At 39.9% G+C, this 20,368-nt stretch overlaps 1 protein-coding gene across 2 annotated transcripts in view; it reads right to left on the bottom strand.

The window, feature by feature from the left end:
- Positions 1-20,368, bottom strand: part of NAP1L1 (nucleosome assembly protein 1 like 1) — a 52,746-nt gene that overhangs the window by 819 nt on the left and 31,559 nt on the right. Inside the window, exons 5-14 of one of the 2 annotated variants that reach the window (XM_067559913.1) lie at positions 12,880-13,021; positions 12,239-12,319; positions 11,825-11,953; positions 11,042-11,113; positions 10,098-10,237; positions 8,331-8,476; positions 8,228-8,247; positions 6,881-7,003; positions 5,231-5,263; positions 4,695-4,745 (exon numbers count right to left, since the gene is read on the bottom strand). In XM_067559913.1, coding sequence (XP_067416014.1) covers positions 4,695-4,745; positions 5,231-5,263; positions 6,881-7,003; positions 8,228-8,247; positions 8,331-8,476; positions 10,098-10,237; positions 11,042-11,113; positions 11,825-11,953; positions 12,239-12,319; positions 12,880-13,021 — 937 coding nt within the window. The remainder of the gene's footprint in view (positions 1-4,694; positions 4,746-5,230; positions 5,264-6,880; positions 7,004-8,227; positions 8,248-8,330; positions 8,477-10,097; positions 10,238-11,041; positions 11,114-11,824; positions 11,954-12,238; positions 12,320-12,879; positions 13,022-20,368) is intronic. The other variant, XM_067559914.1, reaches the window with a different exon arrangement.

The raw sequence follows: 20,368 nt of genomic DNA, 5'->3' as shown, positions 1-20,368 counted from the left end.
CGATTAAAGCTCTAAGAATTAACAGCTTATCTTTTAAGAGCCTTGCACCTTCTCTCCCCTTGTCCCCACAGCACAGAGTATTGAGAAACTCTACCACATCCTATGCAAATCTCTGTGCACTAAGCAATTTAAAGCAATTTAAATTTGAACAGACAAATTCAAGAGGATACCTTCTGAGTTTTGCCTTTGGATGGGGGCTGCACCAGCCATTAGCTGCACAAACCACTCATAAGTACGGTAAGATGGTATAGTTTGGAAAAAAAATGAGGGAAAGAGAATGGGAACAAAACTGGCCTGGCACAGAAATGGAAGAGGTGCCCATACCAAGAGTCTGAGCCAAGGAGGACTTATTCTAACCTTATGAGCACAGGCAGCCCACATATGCAGGCTCACCCCAGGGGTCATCGTGCATTTGTATAATGACATGAGGGGTAACCTGGTGAGGGTAACACACTTAAGTCTCCATCAAGGCTCCCAAGGTATAAAATCTACAGAAATAAACAGATTCCATGATGTTTATGGCATCTACGGCCATATTTCTCAGCATCTGACATGACTGATGTATACATAAACCACTCTGTGGCTGCACTGTTTAAGAGTAGAGTTATTTTTGCTGTCATCCTGGGTTAACAGAGAAGCCAAATACTCCTTATAAAGGACAAACATTCACATTAATACCAGTAGTGGAGAGCTTAGTTGCTCTAATGTCTTCCCTCAGGAGACAAGTCACCCTTTAAAAACCTGGCTCATGATCTGCATAATTAAGAAAAGCACAAAATCCTGAAAATTGAGAATGGTCACTGAGATGACATGTTGAATATCCTTCACGTGTAAGTGATTTAGTGACCCAGCTGTGGGGTGATGGAACTAGATTGCGGCAGCATAGCTGAGTGAGCCAGCAGAACCTGGCCTCTAGACATCACAAATAGGCTGTTCGCTAGTTTGCTAGTGGGAAGTAGAGAAATTATTAAAAGAAAATTACAAACAATACAGTGGGGTGAGTAATAAGATGTGTAGTGGATTATATGACACTCAGAATCAGCCTAGGTAACACTGACAGTACTTTTATTATAACACTTAGAAGTCTCAATCAAGGAACAGTGTCAGTCAATTGTAGTGATAGAAGAACTGGGACAGAGCTTTCATACCCATCCCAGTAAGTTTACATGGATGTACTAAGCACAGTATCTAGGGCAGTGCATTGCAACCTTTTTTCGTGTACGGATCCCTAAACATTTCAGATGGAGCTACGGACCCCTTTGAAAATTCAACCTGTGATCCACAGAGCCCTACCATAAAAGTCTTAGATTGAAAACTAACTGAACAGAATTCAACTATAAACGTTGCACTTGTTTGGCACCGCATTTGACGTAACATGAGAAAGAAGCCCACAGTTTAGCACCCTATGGTAACGGGCAATGACAACACTTCTGGGTTTTGATCACATACTTTTGATTGATCAGAAAAAACAGAATGCCTTCTCTGGGATCTGAAACCTCATTTTCATAGCCACCTTTTGGGAACCCCTTAGACAGTCTCCGGACCTCATGTTGAAAACTATTGATCTAGGAAGATTGTAAATTGCTGCATTCTCTGCCTAGCAACTATATGCTAATGTTTAGAAAGGATGCTGGAGACTCAATCTACAGAAACATAAATGGAAGAGAATGCTTAAAGCAACTTCTTGCAATGTTATACTGGCCCCACCCACACTGGTCAGCCAGCCAAACATGAGTAAATAGACCGACCTGTGAAACCATAACAGAAGCAAATCTGAGATGAACACAGTCCTCTACAGTCAACCCAGCAACTGGCATAAACAACAGTTAGTGTTACATCAACATGCAGAGGAGTTGGTGAATGATGACAAACAGGATTGTGAGATTGCTCAGCTTTTGATAGTGATTGTTGGGCATTCTGGAGTGAAGCAGAGGCAAAAAACCCTTAATACTCCAGGTGCATGGGAGGATGCACAAAGGTAATTTTTCCATGGCTTCTCACTGTGTGCAGTTGATGGTGCATGTGGGAATGTCCTGTAGGTGTGTTTTAATATGAAGAGCAAGTACATCTTACCAACCTGATTCCTTTTTTGCTGCCAGGCCATATACAGCCTTCTGTTTTGTTTAGTGCAGCAGGTCTCCACCTGCCCCCTTTTTAAAGGGCCTACTAACTTCCCACCTTAGCCTCCTAAAGCACCCCTCTCCCCCCCTTTATTTATTTATTTTTGTTTGTTTGTTTAAGAATCTGGCTCTATAGCATCTATGTCTGGGGAACAGAGGTGTTCAATCCCACATCCCAATAGACAGACTCCCAATAGAATCCTTGACGACAACATCTCTCCCCCTTTACGTCCCCCGCATTTGTTAGTCATCCCCGTGGTCCTCAACCATAAGCCTTGGCCCTTGCCCTGTTTCTGTTCTATTTCTTGATGCTGCAGCAGTAGCAACTGCCATCTTGTATGCTCAGCAGTTAGCATAAGAGGGAGAGGATTTTCAGTCAAGTGTGGTCTACACAAACGTGATAAGAAGATCATTTACATATACAGATGAGATACTGAGGTTGGGCCTGCACAGGATCGTATGCAAAAGGCATTTGCATGTCAGTTTGACCACTACTCCCCCCTGCTAGCCTAAGCAACAAAACCACAGCATCCCTCAGTTTCCTCCGAAACAGCATTTGGACTCTGGCAACCTAGCAACAGCCAATATCTGACCAACATACAAGGTCAAACGAACAGTTAGCTAATTCGCATCTCACTGCAGGTGCATGAGCCCTACTTGTCTCAGTTTGCAAATAATCAATTTGTTGATTATTTCTGTTAGGGTAAATGAAAGCAGTTCAGCAGGAAGGGCATTATGTATTACTTTGCTCTCCGTAACAACTGCCTTTTTTGATCATGGGCAATGAAGGGTACAGTGGAATGCAGGTGGTTAGATGCATCAGTGCAAATGTGAAGCTGTTTTGTCTGACCTTATTTGATAGTCCAATAATGGACTATCTAATCCAAGCCCCGCAAACACTACTGAGACGCAAATCTGATATATCCATATGGCCTGCTGATCTTTCAGTGTGTTATGTCGACCCCTCCTTCACCTCTGCCCATGGAAGCTAGCACTCTGTATAAATTCTATGGGGTGGGTTGGTACTATCCTTGAACAACTCAACTTGCAAAGTTGGCTGATTGCTCAAAATCTCTAAACTGTGCAGAGTTGACAGGGAGGGAAAGGTAGAGTAGAATTATCTATAGATTTCTGCTACTGCATACCTGCAACAAGGAGAGCATCTCTAGTACCTGGCATTTCCAAGAGTATCCCATCACATAGCCTTTTTGCAGATCAAAGTAGATCTTGCCGTATTGTGGGTGACTGTCACTAGGTGACTATAATAGCACTAGTCCAAAAAGGATAATGGACATTTTTCAGAGTAATCTTGCATTTTTATATACAAAAATGTATCATTTGGGGAGAAAGTATGATATAGTTGCAAAAAAGGGGAATACTCGTCAGACAAAAGGCAATATTTGTTGTGCAACTAGCCTGAGCAGGTATCTAACCAATTACCCAGTTTCACCTGAGCAACAGTGGCGTTTCCAATGTCATGCGTATTTGAGTTTGGTTTGGTCATCCCTCACAATTAATGTACTTCCTATTACCCAATGGACACCATAATGACCCTACCTTGACTTTCTGGTGCTGCAAGCGCCGATCAGAAATAGCTGGATAAATGCTACCTACTATGACAACTAGGTTTAAAAAAATCTCAGTGGCTCATTTAGAATAAGGAACTGATCTAGAGTAAGAGCCTGCATTTTCAGATGTCCTGCACTGCCCAAACTAAATTATGAAAATTTGCATGAATTTTGGAGTATGCAAAACAAAGGATTAACAATCCCTGCTGCACATCCATATTGCACTCTTCTGAAGTTCTCCTGAAGTGTCTACTCTCTATATAGTACACATCTGTATTCTTTCCCTTTTTTAGGAAGGGGGGGGGGGGGCAGGGAGACTGGAATGAGATGGGCTCTCAGCCAAGCAATGTATTCCCTGCCACAAAGGAAGGGTTTACGTCCAGTTACATGTCAGCAGGAAAGCTACACCTATTTTCCTTTAGAAGACTGTCGCAGGTTCTGCTCAGTATAGGAGGATGATCATCTTCAGGAAAGACAGCCCAAATCCTCTCTTTACTCTAAGTCTTAAAATACAGCTTCAGCGCCACTCAAGAAATTTCACCCAAATGAAAGGGTATGTTCTCCTTGATGGTGCAACCAAATACAGGCTACATTTTGTCATAGTAAATAGCACCCAAAAAAAAAAAAAATCTTGCCCAACTAAAATCAAAGACGTTAAAAGTCCTCATTTAAGATCAGTTAAGTTGTATTTTCTTTATGAACAGGAAAGCTTTTACTTACTAAAAAAGTTGCTTATGCATATTTTTAAAAACTAATTTTGTGATCATACTTCAGTTTCTTTAAAAAGAGATCCCTGGCCACATGTATAAAGTGTTACTAAAACAAAATTAGAGTGACAAGTATGTTGCTTTGCAAATCTTAGAAGGTAAAAAGTGGAGTATATTAAAACCATTTCAGAGAATAGTTTAGTCAAAGCATGTTTTATGAATTGTATTATTGCAGATTAAATAGTTGCTTTAAATTATGCAACATATTTTAATGAAATACATTCAATGGTACTACTCACCTTCGGGTCATAATCCGGATCATTTTCCTCATCTGCTTCTTCCTCCCCTTCCTAAAAGGATAGAGCATCAAGTAGGAAGTGCTCTTGTTCAGATTAAATACATATAGCGCAGTTAACATGTTAAACATTACTCAGATGGTCATAAGTTTTCCTCCGTGCAGAAATGAAAAGAACTTTGAATGAGATATTTGTGTTTACCCATACTCCGCTTTTAGAGTAAATTTCTACATCACATTTAGGAATAAATTCTGCCCTTAAATATACTTGCTGCTAGTGCAAGTTGTGCAGTCTGAGGACAGACTAATGTCTGGCATGTTTGCTTTTATCATTGCTTCAGACTTCAGTAAAACATCTGAACCAATGTTTTTATACAGATTGGACGAATACTGCAGAATGTTTGCCATTTACAGTTAAATTAAACAAACTTAAGGAATTTGCCATCTGCTGCAGCCACCATCCCATCAAAGATGAAAAACTTCCTTCAAAATGAAGTATTCATATGTCATTTTATTTATCTAACCCATCTTGTAACTCACCTCATCATCTGCCTCCTCACCTTCTTCATCATACTAAGAAAGGAAGAAAAAGTTTATAGTACAGTATTATAAACATCATCCTAGATGTTAAGCAGGTTTATGTAAGTTGTGTGGAAGAAGAATTTCCAAGTTAAAATTAAGTACCAAAGGGGGCATTTAAGATAATTCAGCTTTGCCAAAAACCTTTCTAGATCATGGTTAAAGTGATCAATATACTTCATACTGAAGCCATCTTACTAAGCAGTTAAGAATTTAAAATAAGCTTTGTCAAAGAAAGCCATCTCCTACTTTAAGGATAAAACTTACTCTTAACACCATAGTTAACTGTTAACACAATTATATATATTATTATGGTGGGGTTAAAAGCCACACCTTTTGCAAATGTTACTTGACACTTCCACTAACGAGACCCTGTTTTCAGTTGCTTATAACTTTGCCAAACTAATATTCTGGATTGATGTTTTCAATGTCGATTGTCAGCCTGAATTTTTTAAAGAATACACCGAGGAGATACAGTTTTGTCAATGTTAATAAATGGTGACTTTTTCTTTAAAAAGTTCTCAAAGCTTTGGAGCAGATATTTGAAAATTTGGCAGTAGTGAGCCAGGGATGTGCCTTTTGTTATCTCCACATTTAGCCAAGATAAAAGTTTGCAAACTTCAATTTTTCATACACACTGTAGAAACTTGCTAGAGTTTAGTAAGTAGAATTTCCAAAGGCTCTGTCCTCACTGTGCATAGCTCAAGCTGATAGTTCCTTGTGCTGACCAGACTATACATGTGCCATGTCACAGGGCAGCAGTGCATGTTCTAGCTCAGGGCTACAGGAGTGAGGCTGAACTTTCCTTGGAAGTGCTGCTCCACACTGGGATGGGTGGGGCCAATCACTGGAATAAGAACAGGGGGGCTCAGTGACACTCCCTGCCACAGGCAGCCGTTGCTTAGGAAATAGCTTAATTTGGAAGCAGAAGGGAATAAAAACGGGACTGGAAATAGGAGAAGGAGAGAAAAGATTGAGACAATCTGGCGAAATAGGGACTGAAAGCCAGGGCATGGGGAACAGACTGGATAAGCAACTAGGGTCTGTGGAGGGAGAACTCAAACAAGCAAGGAGGCAGGCAGGGATAGGACAGGGGGAGAGGGAGTGAGCTTGCAGGGGGGCCTGGGCAAAAAGAATGAAGGGTGGGTAGGGGAAATAGGCAGAAGAATTTGTGCCCAGTAGAGCACAATCCCCTTCCACAGACAGAAGAGAAACCCAAGACAGAGTCTCACCACTTTTCCCGTGTCAGGAAATATCTGTGAACCCCAGTTGCAAAGTGTGTCTCATCCCCATCCAAGTGATGGTCAACAGAGGGTGACAATCTACTGCTGCTATCAGTTAACTTCCTCAGCACAAGTGGCAGTGGATCTAAACTTTGGTTACAACACTACTGATGATCCATGTCTCAATAATGGCCACAGGATAGAATTTGTTTATTTCGGTTTGCTTTTTTAAAAACTTAGGAAGCTCTGCACTAAAAAACTTGTTGAGAACATTAAGACTGCAAAGTCAAGAATTCAGGTTAAGAAGTGACAATTAAGATTGCTTGTGCAATCTTAATCTGACACCCTTGTGTGTATATATTATGATACAGTTTAAAACATAACTTACATCATCATCATCATCTTCAATAGCTTCCCCTGTAAAATACAATACTGATCGTGGGACTATACGCTCACGTAAAAAGTGGCCGATTTCAAAATCTGCAGCAAGGATTGCTTCAGCATCATCATCCTGCATATGATATTAAAAGAAACAGTCAAGTGGTAAATTCATAACATTTATTTTAGGAGTCTAAACACAAAATAAATGTCAGACTGATGTGACCAGGTATTAAAGAGCTCAGCACAATGGGCTTATGTTCAGGGACACCCACATTTATTTGATCATAACCACAACTTGCAAACTGTGGTAAATAGACCCTGCATTTCTCCACATTTAAAAAAAATAACCTGCATAAAGTCTGAGATTTTGTACAAATTAACATAGAAACCTCAATATATTAAGTTCCTTAGTTTAAATCAAAATTTTCATCCAGTCTTGTATTAAAAAGAAAGTTTCCCCAATGTTTTAGATCCTCCAGATCATTTTAGGGCCCTTCACCACCTTCCTAAAATTCTGTTAAGTACTAAAACCACTCAAGTATCTGACAAATATGGTAACTGAATGCTTTACAGACTCGCATCTTACTCCTAAAGTATATTTCTGTCAAACAAGTCAACCACAGTGATAGTATTATATATTCACCCATCATTCAGTTAACATGATATTTAAGTTGGGTTGTCAGCGTAAATCTAACTGTCAATGAGATGAGTAGGGCACTTGAAGCATTAAGTTTTCACTCCTGTTGTCTACAGATTCAGGTAATCAGCACTCCACTTGCATCTGGAAAACCACCTTCAATGTTTATGAATAGGTTTTCAAGAAATGTTATGTAAATATGGCTTTTTTTGGAAAGTGGTAGCCAAGATGAACACTAGAGCTGACAAAGTATTTGTGGGCACCTGGAGTTTCACCAGTTTTAGCAGTGGTGGAAAGAGTAAGTGGATAGGGTAGACAGCATTTATGGGGTAACTAGCAAAGTAGGTTAATTAAAATCTTTCTCCTTTGGAGATTTTAGTTCAACACTCACCTTAGGCTGGTATTATTGGTTCCTCACTTTCATGAGCCCCAAGTTTAACAGCTACAAGACAACTCTGGTTTATCCTTCACAAGTATCAACAAGCCTAAAATATACTAAGTAGAACTCTTAGTACTTAAGAGTGCTTTTATCTAACCTGAATACATCTTCCTGTGAAGTAAGCCAGAATATATACTAAATAGGATTTACTAGAGCAGTGTTCCTTATTACATGAAGAAATAGCTAGAATAGTTTAATATCTTTCCAAATTATAGCTTACATAGCACACATTCTTGCCAAATTTGGTGTATTGAATTTCTTCTTGGTATACAACTTACCAGGTCTCCACTTTCAGGAACTGCAAGAAAGAGGAGGAAAAAATAAGTAATTTAAAAGATTTTTTAAAATTTAAAATCGCAAATGAATCCAGACAATATTTACCTTCAGGTGGACTAAAGAAATTGAAGAAAGAGTCATTGGAGACAGTTTTTGTCACTGTTCTAACTGTTCCACGTCCCTTGTGTTTCTGCTTCTTTTTAATGGTTTTCAAAGTAACATTTTTTCCTTTTTTCCAGTCTATTTGGCACCTGCAGAAAATAAGGAAAATAGCTATTAATTGGGACATGCTTACAACTTCATGTTGTTTTTAGGTACTCAAGTTACCACTGCTCTAAGTTAATAATAGTTAATAATTTTTAAGTACAGCTAGTGGAGTATTTTAAAGTGATCCTGAAATTATTCAATATTTGGAGGAAAACTGTGGACTAGCCATAGCTCTCAACGGTACTTCATTTTGAAGTGTATCACTCATTTTAGTCCCAAAATTCCCTCTAATCCAGAGATTTCCCTGCATCCCCCTTCTTTTCTTGTTGAAAATATTTACATCAGAAAAAGAATGAAACTGAGGTTATAGAAAGATATTTATGCTTAGGGAGGTAATCCCACAGCACTTATTTCCTGTATGAATAATTTTTTGGGCCCCTCATACATTAGGTTTCACTTTTAAGCCTTGCAGGTGGAAGGATATGAGCATAGCTCAGTTTTACTCTAGAATAAGACTATGAAGCCCATTAATTTGCTCAACACTTTTATAAGACTATCCCTAACCCATGAACTTTGTCAACATTGACCAGGAGCCAAATGACCAGGTGCCACTTTTCTTTCATGAATCACTGACATGCTGCACAAAGTACTTTTTCAGGAGGGATTTGAATAGGGGCTGGTAATTTAGTTGGCACCAGTGTGACGGCTTTTTAATTATAAAGGTCACAAAAAAGAGGTTGAAACATGAGAACATCTACCAAATATGTTAATGATACTAGACTAGGGTGGAGGAGGAAAATGAGGAAAAGGAAATATAGCTGTGGCAGAGGTGTGCAAAATCTCAGGTGGCTAAGAATTGTTACTTGCTAATGTGTTGATTGCCTCTACAGCTGCTCACTTGCTTACATGTGTAGCCATGGCACTTTGTAGATAGTAACCATTGGTGCTAAATACACAACCTACCAAGGACAGACAAGAGATGAACCCCATTCAGTTTCTCTCTCTAAATAATGAACTTAAGACCCAAAAATAGTTGGGAAGGAAGACAGGGAGTTTAGGCAAACAGCAAAAAAATCAAATCAGTAAATGTTCGTTCTTGAAGCATTGATTGTATGGATCTCCATGTTTGATGGATATCACAGGTGATCCTATACTCAGAAATTATAAGTTTGAGGAGTCTCAATTTAACAATGATTGTAGTTCTCCTGAACTGCCTGTTTGATCTAGAAGATCAATTCAGGGAGTGATGCTGTATAAGATTTGGAAAGAACAATGGTTCAACATCAGAGGAGTAGACATGCAGGGTGTCAACATGTTAACTCTATTCATGTGTACAGGAGCCAGTTTTTCTTTTTTTTGCTTATACACAATTTCAGAGGTGTTTGAGGCTGTGGTTGTATTAAAGAGCTGGTTGGGGCTTCATGTGCCCCTCATTTACCCCATATTGTTCCCCCCCCAAAGTCAACAAGGTTCTGACCATTGTTGCCTACCACATCTGAAATTTTAGAACTGACTGGATGCAGTGTTCAAACGTTATATTTAATGCATAGCCAAACAGAGACATGCCAGCGAGTTGAGTGTAAGGCCACTGCAAGCTCAGCCAAATATTCAAGAAAACCACCTTTTCACAGTTTAACTACTTTCAAATTCCATATTAATACTTACCCTGTACAACCCATAATTTCTGGCCCATCAAAGGAGAAGGGATCAGAATCATCTGGCTCTGATCTCATTCTGTACGACTTTGTCAACACTTCATTTGTGAAGTAGTCATTTGATTCAAAGTGAAATTCTAACATGAAACTCTTAAAACAATTGCAGAAAGACAGCGTCATTAGCAACTGAGCAACATTTACTCATCTTTAATTTCAATCACAATGATGAACATCTAATATCCAAGAAACAAATATGCCACATCAGTGTACGGCTCCTTTCCAATAATAAAGTGGCTTAATGTCAATTCCGCCTAATAAATTTGACTGAAAATTTTAAAACAATTTCCATCCCCAAGTTAAGAAAACTTTAAATTATTGTAATTTCATACTGGCATCTAGGATTATGATTTTTATCTTCTGCCTTGCACCTTTTGAAGTGAGATCATCTAATGAACAGTGATCTTTATGTAGAGCTAATGTAGAGCTACGCCTATAGACTACTATAGAAATAATTAAAATCACTTCACTTTTTTGCAAACCATCTAATTTCTTGCAAGCAACACAGGTAATCAGTTCAAGGACATAATTTATCAGCAACTACGTTTTTGAAATACTGTCCAAATCTGAAAGTGAAACTTCTAGTTGCAAACACTGGCTAAAACTAGGTTTTGTATCTAATTGATTAAACTGTCATAATACAGGAGACATGGCTGTTATATATATATATATATATATATATATATATATATATATATATATATATATATATATATATATATATATGACTGTATTAACAGTAAATTGTGTCATTTCACAGTAAGGACAGACTAAAAATTCTTCAGACTCCAAAAGGCACCATCAAATATCTGAAGGGCACAGAGCCCCACTCTGCGCCCCCAAGTCAATTTTAATATCATGCAGAATTACACAATTTGTCTAAGATGTTAAACTTACCATAGGCTGACCGGCTTCTGAGAACTTTACTTTAATATCTTTTAAGTGTTTCAGGATAGGTTCATCATGTTCCTTTAAATAAAATTATTTTAAAATCAATACATGACATTTTTTCCACACAAACAGCATTTGCGTTAGCCACAAAATAAAAATAAAAAGCATTGGGGTGAAAGGTAAACACGTATATTTATGTATTTTTTTGGGGTCTAAAAACTGGGTGTTTATACAGTGGTTTTAGATTTTTTACCGTAAAACATTTTTTTTCAAATTTCGCCCCAAAATTAAGATACATGGGAGCGTCTTATACATGGGGATGGTATATTTAGGTTTTTTTTTTTTTTTTTTTTTTTTAAAACATTAGCTAAGAACCTGTGATGGGCTTTAAAAGTATTTTTATATAAATATTTGACCAGCAGAGGGCAACAGTAAAATAATAAAGAGGCAGAGTTAAGAATTAAATTATAAGACAAGCCTCTTCAATCTTATTCAAGCATAAAAGGCAGTTTTATCATCCTTTGATATGCAATTCATTGCTGAATATATGAAGACCAGTGTAAGGAATGTAACTGGCAACTAAAGAATAAGATATGTCAGGCTGAACAGGCATGAGAGCTGGTATATCATTCCATTGACAAAGCACTTGGAAATGGGATACAAGCAATTTTGAGTCTACCAGCAGAAATACTAAACAGCCAAATTATATCACTATTTCCATAACTTTAGGAGCACACTAGTACAAATTTTAAGACTTATGATTACATTTAACTTTAGGTCTCCACCTACCTGAACCATATCACTGAGCAAGTCAACATTCTTAAATACTGTCAGCCAAAACTCAGGAATTCCTTTAGGGTCTTCTTTTTCTTCATCTTTTTTCTCCTCTTCAAGTTTGGCCTTCTCTTTCATTTCCTCCTTGATAAAATAAAAATGTTAACCTTTCTAAAATTTAAAGAGAGCCATATCCCAAGTACCAGATACTCATTAAAGCACTTGATTTTATGCTAAGGTCAGTGTGCCCATAACTAAAAGCCAAGCTTCACAACTACTTTACAGTAAGCTTCATAGAGCCACAAAAAGCTATTATGATAACTTCACTGCTGGCATTTTTAATTTTGCTACTGCATTGGGTCTCCTTAGTGTGTTAAAGCCTGAAATATTCAAGCAATTGTTCTTTTCAGATATAGTGGAGATACTCACTGAAATTTCTTCTTCTGTATCTGCTTTCCATTCACATTCTTCCTCTGTAGGTTCATAAATTGCATTGATGATTTCACTTCGCTGGAAAATAAAACCATGAAGTCATAGTATAACTTTAATTTAAGTAAACCACCTGTATAATTTATTAATATTGTATCTGAAGTATCCAATGCCCATAATAAATCACTCCTCCCAGTAAGTTGTATGTTTTTGCAATTAGTAAATTTACTTTATCAAAGCTCATGCTTTGGGGGAAGATAATCCTTTTGCTTCTTGACCTCATTTGCCACTCAGTAACCTTACTTTACTCCTATCCCACTCCAAAATAACCACCCAGTGCAAAGAGAGGCCCCACTTCTGACATCTGGTGACAAAAGCCTGGATACAACGCTCAGAACTGAAACTGTTTTGGTAACCATGGGCCCTGAAACCCTTAAACACACTGGGTTAGGGTTACTCACTCGGCTGGTCCTACCGGAGTCAATTCACTTATAGGAGTGAGGGGTTCATCTGGCCCCACCTGGGACTAACACCATAGAGCTACAGATATGCAACATTGTTTATTCCCATTGCAATCCTCTCTTTTGGGATTTTAGTTAACTGGAGATTTCAAATAAAAGTCAAAGTAGCAGAGTCATTACCTTATCAAACAAAGGTTGATAGAGAGCCGCATACTTTCTTTCCAGCTCATGAACTTCCTCGTAGAACTTTGCTTCTATCTGTGCACACTTAACTTGAAGATTCTTGAGAGCATTCACACGTCTCTTAACTACCTTAGGCAAGCTGAAAGTTTGTTGTACAGTATTATGATGATTATTATTAACAGAAGTGTTCTGTAAACCCACTGACCCCTTCTTGATCATCCCCCCACTCCCCATAGCCACCTTCCATAGTACAGGTAGGTTTTGTTTTATGCTGTGTTGTTACAATACTTTTCATACTTAAGTTTTTGATAGAAGAAGAACTGAGAACATGACTTACTATACCAGGCTGATTCAGGGTTAGTGCAAACTCAAACTAATCTGAGGTTTCATTAAGGCGAGGGGCAAAGCATTCAAAAAACTGAAACAAACATTAAGTTTTATTACATACGGTTTTGACTAAAGATCCTAAGCAATATTAGGCTGCTATCTAAATAGTAGGGTATTAACTGAATTTAAAGTAATTAGATGATTTTCAAGGCATTGCTTTTCTTCCCTGCAGAGATAGGCCAATGTATCAAGATTACAAGCTACATTTTTTCTACTTCATTAGGGGAAATCAAGTAACTTCAGGATTTACATCTGTATATTAGCCAGCTGAGAGGCAAGAGGCTGGTGCAACATTTCAGAACACATTATATAATATTCCCACAAATGGAAAGGACTTTTCCTAGACAGACCAATGTGTTAAGTAAACATGTTGGACTAGTGTTGAAGTGACCCTGATGATAAAAGTCAGTTTCAACTCCTTGAATTGCTAGCTTTACTTGTAATGAACTGGGTGCTCTCCTTGCATCTGGGCCCCAATGATGATGTACATTAAAAAATGAAGGCCCAGATGTTCAGCTATAGCTAAAGTGGATATAGTGCAACTTATTGGCAAGGTGGGTTGCCAACGTGGCCTCAGAATTTCCCCAGTCCTGGACTGGCTGTGCACTGGGCCAGTCCCTCCAGCTTTTGGCTGAAGCAGGCTCTCTAAATTACACTGGCTAACTCCAATTGGCTTCCCCAGGGGAATCAGCAGAATGTACCACTGTCCCAGCTTTGCCCTCTAAGCGGTCATAAGAGTGTGCAATGTAAGAGCCACTATACCATAGGATCCCATTATGTTGCAGTAATCCACCTGGGACCACTTACACTGGCTTCATGCTTATGTCCCAATAGCAGAGGCGGACAAAGTGACCACACCACAACCAAGGATCTGGACCCAAGTATTTTGTGAAAACTTTAAGAAAAAAAAGGTACATTACTTGAACCTGAGAACGATGGGGTGTATTCTCAAGTAATGTGCTCAACTTGAAACAATTATACACATCAGTAATATTTACGCCACTGGGAGTATAAAATTAAAATTTTGCTATTTGCTCTGTGTGGCTATTCAAACTGTGTAGTAAGGCTTGAGGTTGTTTTCAGCTAACAAGTTGCAGGTTGAAATTCATTTAAATGGCTAACAAGCATACCTGAGCCTCAAGGACAATGGCTAGTGCAGTGTTTCTTAACCTGGGGGTTTAGAGGGGTCGCAAGTGCAGAGCTGGTATTGGGGGTGGCAAGAAAGGCAATTGCCTGGAGCCACAGGGGCGCCATGAAACTAAGCTACATGCCTCAGCCCCGTGGGGGTGGGACTCAGGCTTCAGGGGTACAGTAGTTTGGAAAGGTTAAGAACCACTGGGCTAGTGTAAACATCTGATGGCTCAGGAAGCCAGATGTCCTCTTAGTGATTCTAATTCCAATGAGAACAGCACATTTGCTTTTAGAATGTCGGTCTCTCCTGCCACCTATCTGTAAGGACCCCCCCCCCTTCTTCCTCTGCCCTACCCCCACCCCGAGTGTAGCCCTAGGATCCTTGAAGTAAGTAGAATGATTAAAGTGTCTTTGCATGTATGTAATGACTATTATCACTAATGTTCATTATCACTTGTTCTCTCAGGATGGGACAATGTCTGTATTTGTAAGTGAATAGATAAAGAATTTAAAACGTACTATGTAATCGATAAGAAAGCGTATATAATTGACCACTAACATCATGAAGTTGAAGCTGATTTATCAGACTTCCCGGTATCATGAATAAACCTGTTCAGTATGGTCTGTGCTGCCTGATTCTTGGAGAAAACACTGTAAAGCACGAAGGATTCTAAGTGTGAGATAATTAAATTTGTGGGAAAATATTTCTCAACACAGGACAAAAGGAAAAAAGTTAAAACCCTTTCATTACCTTCCTATAAGTGACAAAAGCGTGATTTACGCGTGGATATTTTAAAAATATTTTATGCACTTTTACAAAGAAAATCTGAAAGGCTATCTACACAAAAGGTGTGTGTATTTAAAACTATTTTAGGAACTAGAAAAGACTGAGGGGTGTTGACATTTGCCTGCTTTATTAAACTGGTGGGCTATATTGATCAGAATAGACTGCAGCCAGAATGCTTTTATTCTTCTTCTCACCTTCAGCTTAAAGACGACGAGACAACTCAAGGATCTGTTAAGCACTGGATGTTACAAAATTAAGTAGTTTGACAACATTGGTATCTAACCCTACACTACTCCCATTTTATTTACAGGTTTGGAGACTCCTGCAACACTAGCTTAGTTTTAAAATGCAGAATCACCAGCCTTCCTCACTATCATCCTTATGGTAAACCATAACATACCACCCCTGACTAGTAAGATCTCAATTAACATGAAACAAATGAGCTTCTCACAGGTCACCAATAATTCAGCATCTGGCTTTTGCTGAAGTAGAGATCTGCAATATTCACTATCCAACAAACTTATTCATTAAGGTTCAGAAAAAGTTCTTACCTACCCATTATGACATTTACACTCAGTTATGTTACTTTCATATTCTTTAAAAGAGATGTTCTAAAATTTAATGTCAAATTTATCACTAATGCTCTGCTGTAATTTGAAGTTGAAGGAACAGCAAAGTGAAAAAGCAAAATATTAGTTGTGTAAAGATATTACGATAAAAATAGTAGAAAAACTGTTGAGACAGCATATGATAATCACTCCTTTGATGCTATATGCAAAATGTTAGTCTAGAGTCTAAGGACACTGGACAAGTCCAAGCAACTGTACATAAAACATCAAGAAACAGATACATCAGTTTCTCTGCATTCAGAGGCTGTCAAGGCTAATAATGGACATCTAATGCAAATTGAAACCAGATTAATTTAATATAGGTTAACCACTTTTATGGGAGAATCTGGATTCCTGAGTATAAAACATATCTGATATAAAAGTAAAATGCAGAACTGCTAGTGCCAACTAGTTTCAAACCTCAACTGAGATTTATATATCCATTACCTTTACGTACCCTGGCTTTTCACATAGGCAGTGTCACCTATAAGCAGTTTTATAAAAAGATAACATCTAGGCAATAGCTCCACAGAAAGGCAACAGGTCCAAAAGAATCAAAGCGGAAGGAACAGAACAGATGGAAGAGGACCCAGTTAGCATTTGTTCCTCTGAATGCAAGCCAACTTAATAAACGTATGGTCAAATGAGAAGCAGTTTGACTATTTCCTCAGGAGCTTTGTCTGACCTACAGAAAGACTTCAGATCAGCTTGACCAGCAAAGCTTCACTGGCATTAGTATAAACATGGACAGGGAGCAACTGACTGGTTACAATAGAGTAAGTAATGCTTTTCCATCAGAAAATCCCCAATCTTTCAAAATCCAAATGTTCCACAGGAATGTATTGATTTCATCTGAATTCCAACAGAACTTCCAATGGAAGCTTGCTTGGTTTCCTGCCAACTTGCTTGCCTGCTCAGCTCTTCAGCAACTGGACTTCCAGACAGAGTGCATCAGAACAACCCGCCCAGAGCTTTGGAAACATTCTGAGAAGGTTGAAACAAAATGTTTCCACTTTTTCAAAACAGAACTTTGACATTCCTGTTCAGGAAATTTCAAAATTGTTTTTTACTCTGTTTTGAATAGAAGGGATTTTTTTAAGTTCCCCATGGAGGAGATATTCCAGTTTCCAGCAAGCTTTTACAAAGCCTTGGAGGAATTTGTAACCGTTTTGCAAAAAAATAATCATTTTGAGTGGTCTATGGCACCCATCAGCCCTTTGGAGGAAATCACATTAAAACGTTATTTGAAAAAGGCTTTGCTTCTCCAGTTAGGCTTGTCGCAAGCCTTACCTGTTTATTCTCATTCCCAATAGAGTACACTGAGAATACATGGACATAGGAGTTAACAGGATTTTTAGCCTTAAAGTTTCCCACCAGTTGGATAGCTCAAGGGGATAAACAGTAGTCCTTTAAACAAGATCCACTTAGCCAGTGTCAGCTTGAGTCCCACCATGGGTAGACATCTGGAAAAGTTTGGGAGGCATATTGATAAAATCTGTCAGTCAGGGTTGAGGGGAGGGGAAGAATAAAAGTATTTCTGTAAAAAACACAGACATGAATGTTTGCTGGCAGGGAAGGGGTATTTTAGGGGAAAATAGGAATAGGGGGTTTGGGGCTGCACTGAGAGAAGGTGGATAAATAGGGATGAGTGGTTGGGAAAGTAGGAAGGCTTGGGGGACCGGGATACTTGGAAGAGGGCATGACGGAATGGAATGGAAGGGGCCCCTGTCAGCCCTACATTCTCCCCTTCTGTTTACTAGGATCTGGGGAACGGTTGTCAGATCATCTCCCTGCCCCGCCCATGTGAGCTAGGATCTAGGGATCTGTTCCCCTGTGCGGTGTCTAAACCCCACACTCTGCCTCCAGGTATATCAGGATCTGGGGGGCTGCTCATCTATGGGGCTCTAACCCCCTCCAACAACCCACATGAGCCAGTTTCTGGGGGTCTGAGCCCCTTTCTCTGTCCCTGTGTGACAACCAGGATCTGGGGGACTCTGCTCCACATGTAAACCCAATTCTGAGGGCTTGTCTTTCTGGAGTGGTCTGAACCCCTCTCCATACTACCCATGTGAGCAAGGAGCTGGAAAAGCCCTGCTCCCCTAGGTGAGAAGCTTAGAACAGGCATGCTTGGAGCATGCAAAGATCATATTGCTGAGACAGACAAGCTGAGAACTGGTCTGCTTCACACACATCAGAAACTCTCCTGCACTGAGGGGGAGAGGGTAGGGGTAAGGAAACACTTACTGACATGGCTGGACCAGTGTCTCTCAGTTGTTTCAGTCTGTACTTGTCTCTACTAGGTATTCTCTTTCATCTGAGAGCATCTGATTGAGATGAGTCACTTAAGCCCTCTCAGAGCCTGCAACTTTAAAGTCTGAGACCCACTATGGGCAGCAGTCTGAGAATGAACTGTAAACAACTGGGAGGGGGGAGGGAGGAGAGATCTGCCTCAGATTTTTTTCTTATTGTTTCAGAGAAATGTAATCTGAGTACAGCAGGATATTCAGAAGATACTAAAACTGTTTTTCAGAAGAAAATAAATTAGACAAGTGAACGCTCACTGGGAGGAGAGGGGTGACTGGGATGCAAGAGTAGGTGGTAACGGGAGGAGGAGGCTGGGTCTGCATCAAGGGATTATGAGGAAGGGGATAAGTGGGAATCAGTGGTAGGGGAGGGAAGAAGATGGGAGGTTGGCAAATATGAAGGGGGGCAAAGAAAGTTGGGGGTTCAGGTTTGGAGGGGCCTGTCAGCACTGAACTCTCCCCCCTTCCATGTGTGTGCTGGGATCTAGGGAATCCCTAACCCCTCTGCAGCGGCCTGAGACCCTCTCTCTGCCCACTATGTATTCCAGAATCTGGGGGACCCACTCCTCTTGCGGTGTCTGAGCCCTTCTCCCTACCCTTCTTCTGAGCTGGAGTGGGGGGAATGAAAGCAATGCAAATGTAAGCATCTGAAATCCAAAAAATGACTAGTTAAGATATATATCAGCCTTGCAGCCCTGTGTGAGGCATAGGGGAGCACTGGCCAGAATATGGAGGGAAGGGCTGATTAGATGGACCTGGGACAAGACTGGCGAAGTCCGACTGTAGCACAGGCAGGAGTGCCAGATGGAGGTGGGTAGCGAGAGTGAGGGGCCAAGTTCAGCGTGCAGCTCAGGCTACGCAATAACCATGAAAGCGTGTGGCCCTCCAGTAAGCCTTTGCCCGTGATGCATGTGCAGTAGCATAGGTCAGGAGACAGCAAGGAGTAACTTCTTACAAGTTAATGGCTTCTACAGCAATAGCTAATAGCTTAATGGGATGGGAAGGAGAGGGGGAGCTGGAAACAAGGAGGGTGGAGAAGGACAGACACACCAGTCTTCTCAACGCTTTGAGGTTTGGTCTACACTACAGACCCATATTGGTATAACTACGTCGCTCAGTGGGTATGAAAAATCCCCCCCCCGAGCGACGTAGTTATACCAACACTCCCCTGGGTAGACAGCACTATGTTAGCGAGAGAGCTTCCTCCACTGACATAGCTTCTGCCTCTCAGGGAAGTGGATTAGCTATGCAGACAGGAGAGCTATCACGTCATCTTAGAGTGTCTTAATTAAAGTGCTACAGCAGCACCAATGCAGTGTTTTAAGTTACTATAACAACCAAGTAATAAGACTGTCAAGGTACTGGGACAGATTATGGATGAGATTTCTCACACTGGCCCTGTTTGCAACTACACATTGCAAACATTTCAAAGAACTGTCATTGTCCCCACAAAATATACAGGAAGGGGGAGAAGCACTGAGGAAATCACATAGCAACCATATGGCCCAGCGGAAAGATCATTGAGTGGGACTACTCCTAGCTTTGTCACTGGCCTGCTGGAGGAATGTGGGCAAGTCACTTAACCTCTTTGTGCTTCAGTTTCCCCATCTGTAAAATGGGGATAATGATGTAACTACTGATATATCATGTATCAACTGATATAGTTGATATCTACTATATAAAAAGCTAGATCTTTTGATTATTACTACCTAGCCACAGTACCTTATCAGCTGTAAACCTAGATAAAACTACATCTGCCCAAAAGGACCATTAACTCCTACCAACAACCATTTCATTCTGTTTTAAAAAAAAAAACTAGGCTATTAAGTAGCATAAATATCATTAACCCAAAGTTAAGGTTGCCTGGTGGTAGCTCATGCCCCTCTAGAATGTCAAGTTCAGGAAAAACCAACTTCTGAAAAAGAAACAGAGTCAAGGTAAACACCAATGCAACTTTAACTCTGCCCTCTTTGAGCAGTGCCCCATAATGCCCATAACTCATTCTTTGTCCCTCTAATGGACAGGCATTACTTGCACTTGCCATACACTCAAACACAGATTACCCCCCCGGACAGAATACCATGTTTTAACCACCACATCATACCCTTCTACAATCCACTGACACCTGCACATGCCACCCAAACCTGTACTTTCTCTGACCCATCATTACATCCACAGGCTGCTCTCATATCCCACCTGATGACAACACCCATTGCAAGACAAACCCAGTGCTCTGCTTCTGACACAACCTACTTCAATACAGAACTGGG

This window comes from Emydura macquarii, unplaced genomic scaffold, assembly GCF_026122565.2.
Source record: "Emydura macquarii macquarii isolate MOO-44397 ecotype Brisbane River unplaced genomic scaffold, CSIRO-AGI_Emac_v2 contig_2205, whole genome shotgun sequence".
NCBI classification, from domain to species: Eukaryota; Metazoa; Chordata; order Testudines; family Chelidae; genus Emydura; species Emydura macquarii.
The sequence above is the reverse complement of the archived record's forward strand: the minus strand, read 5'-3'. Positions and strand labels throughout refer to the sequence as shown.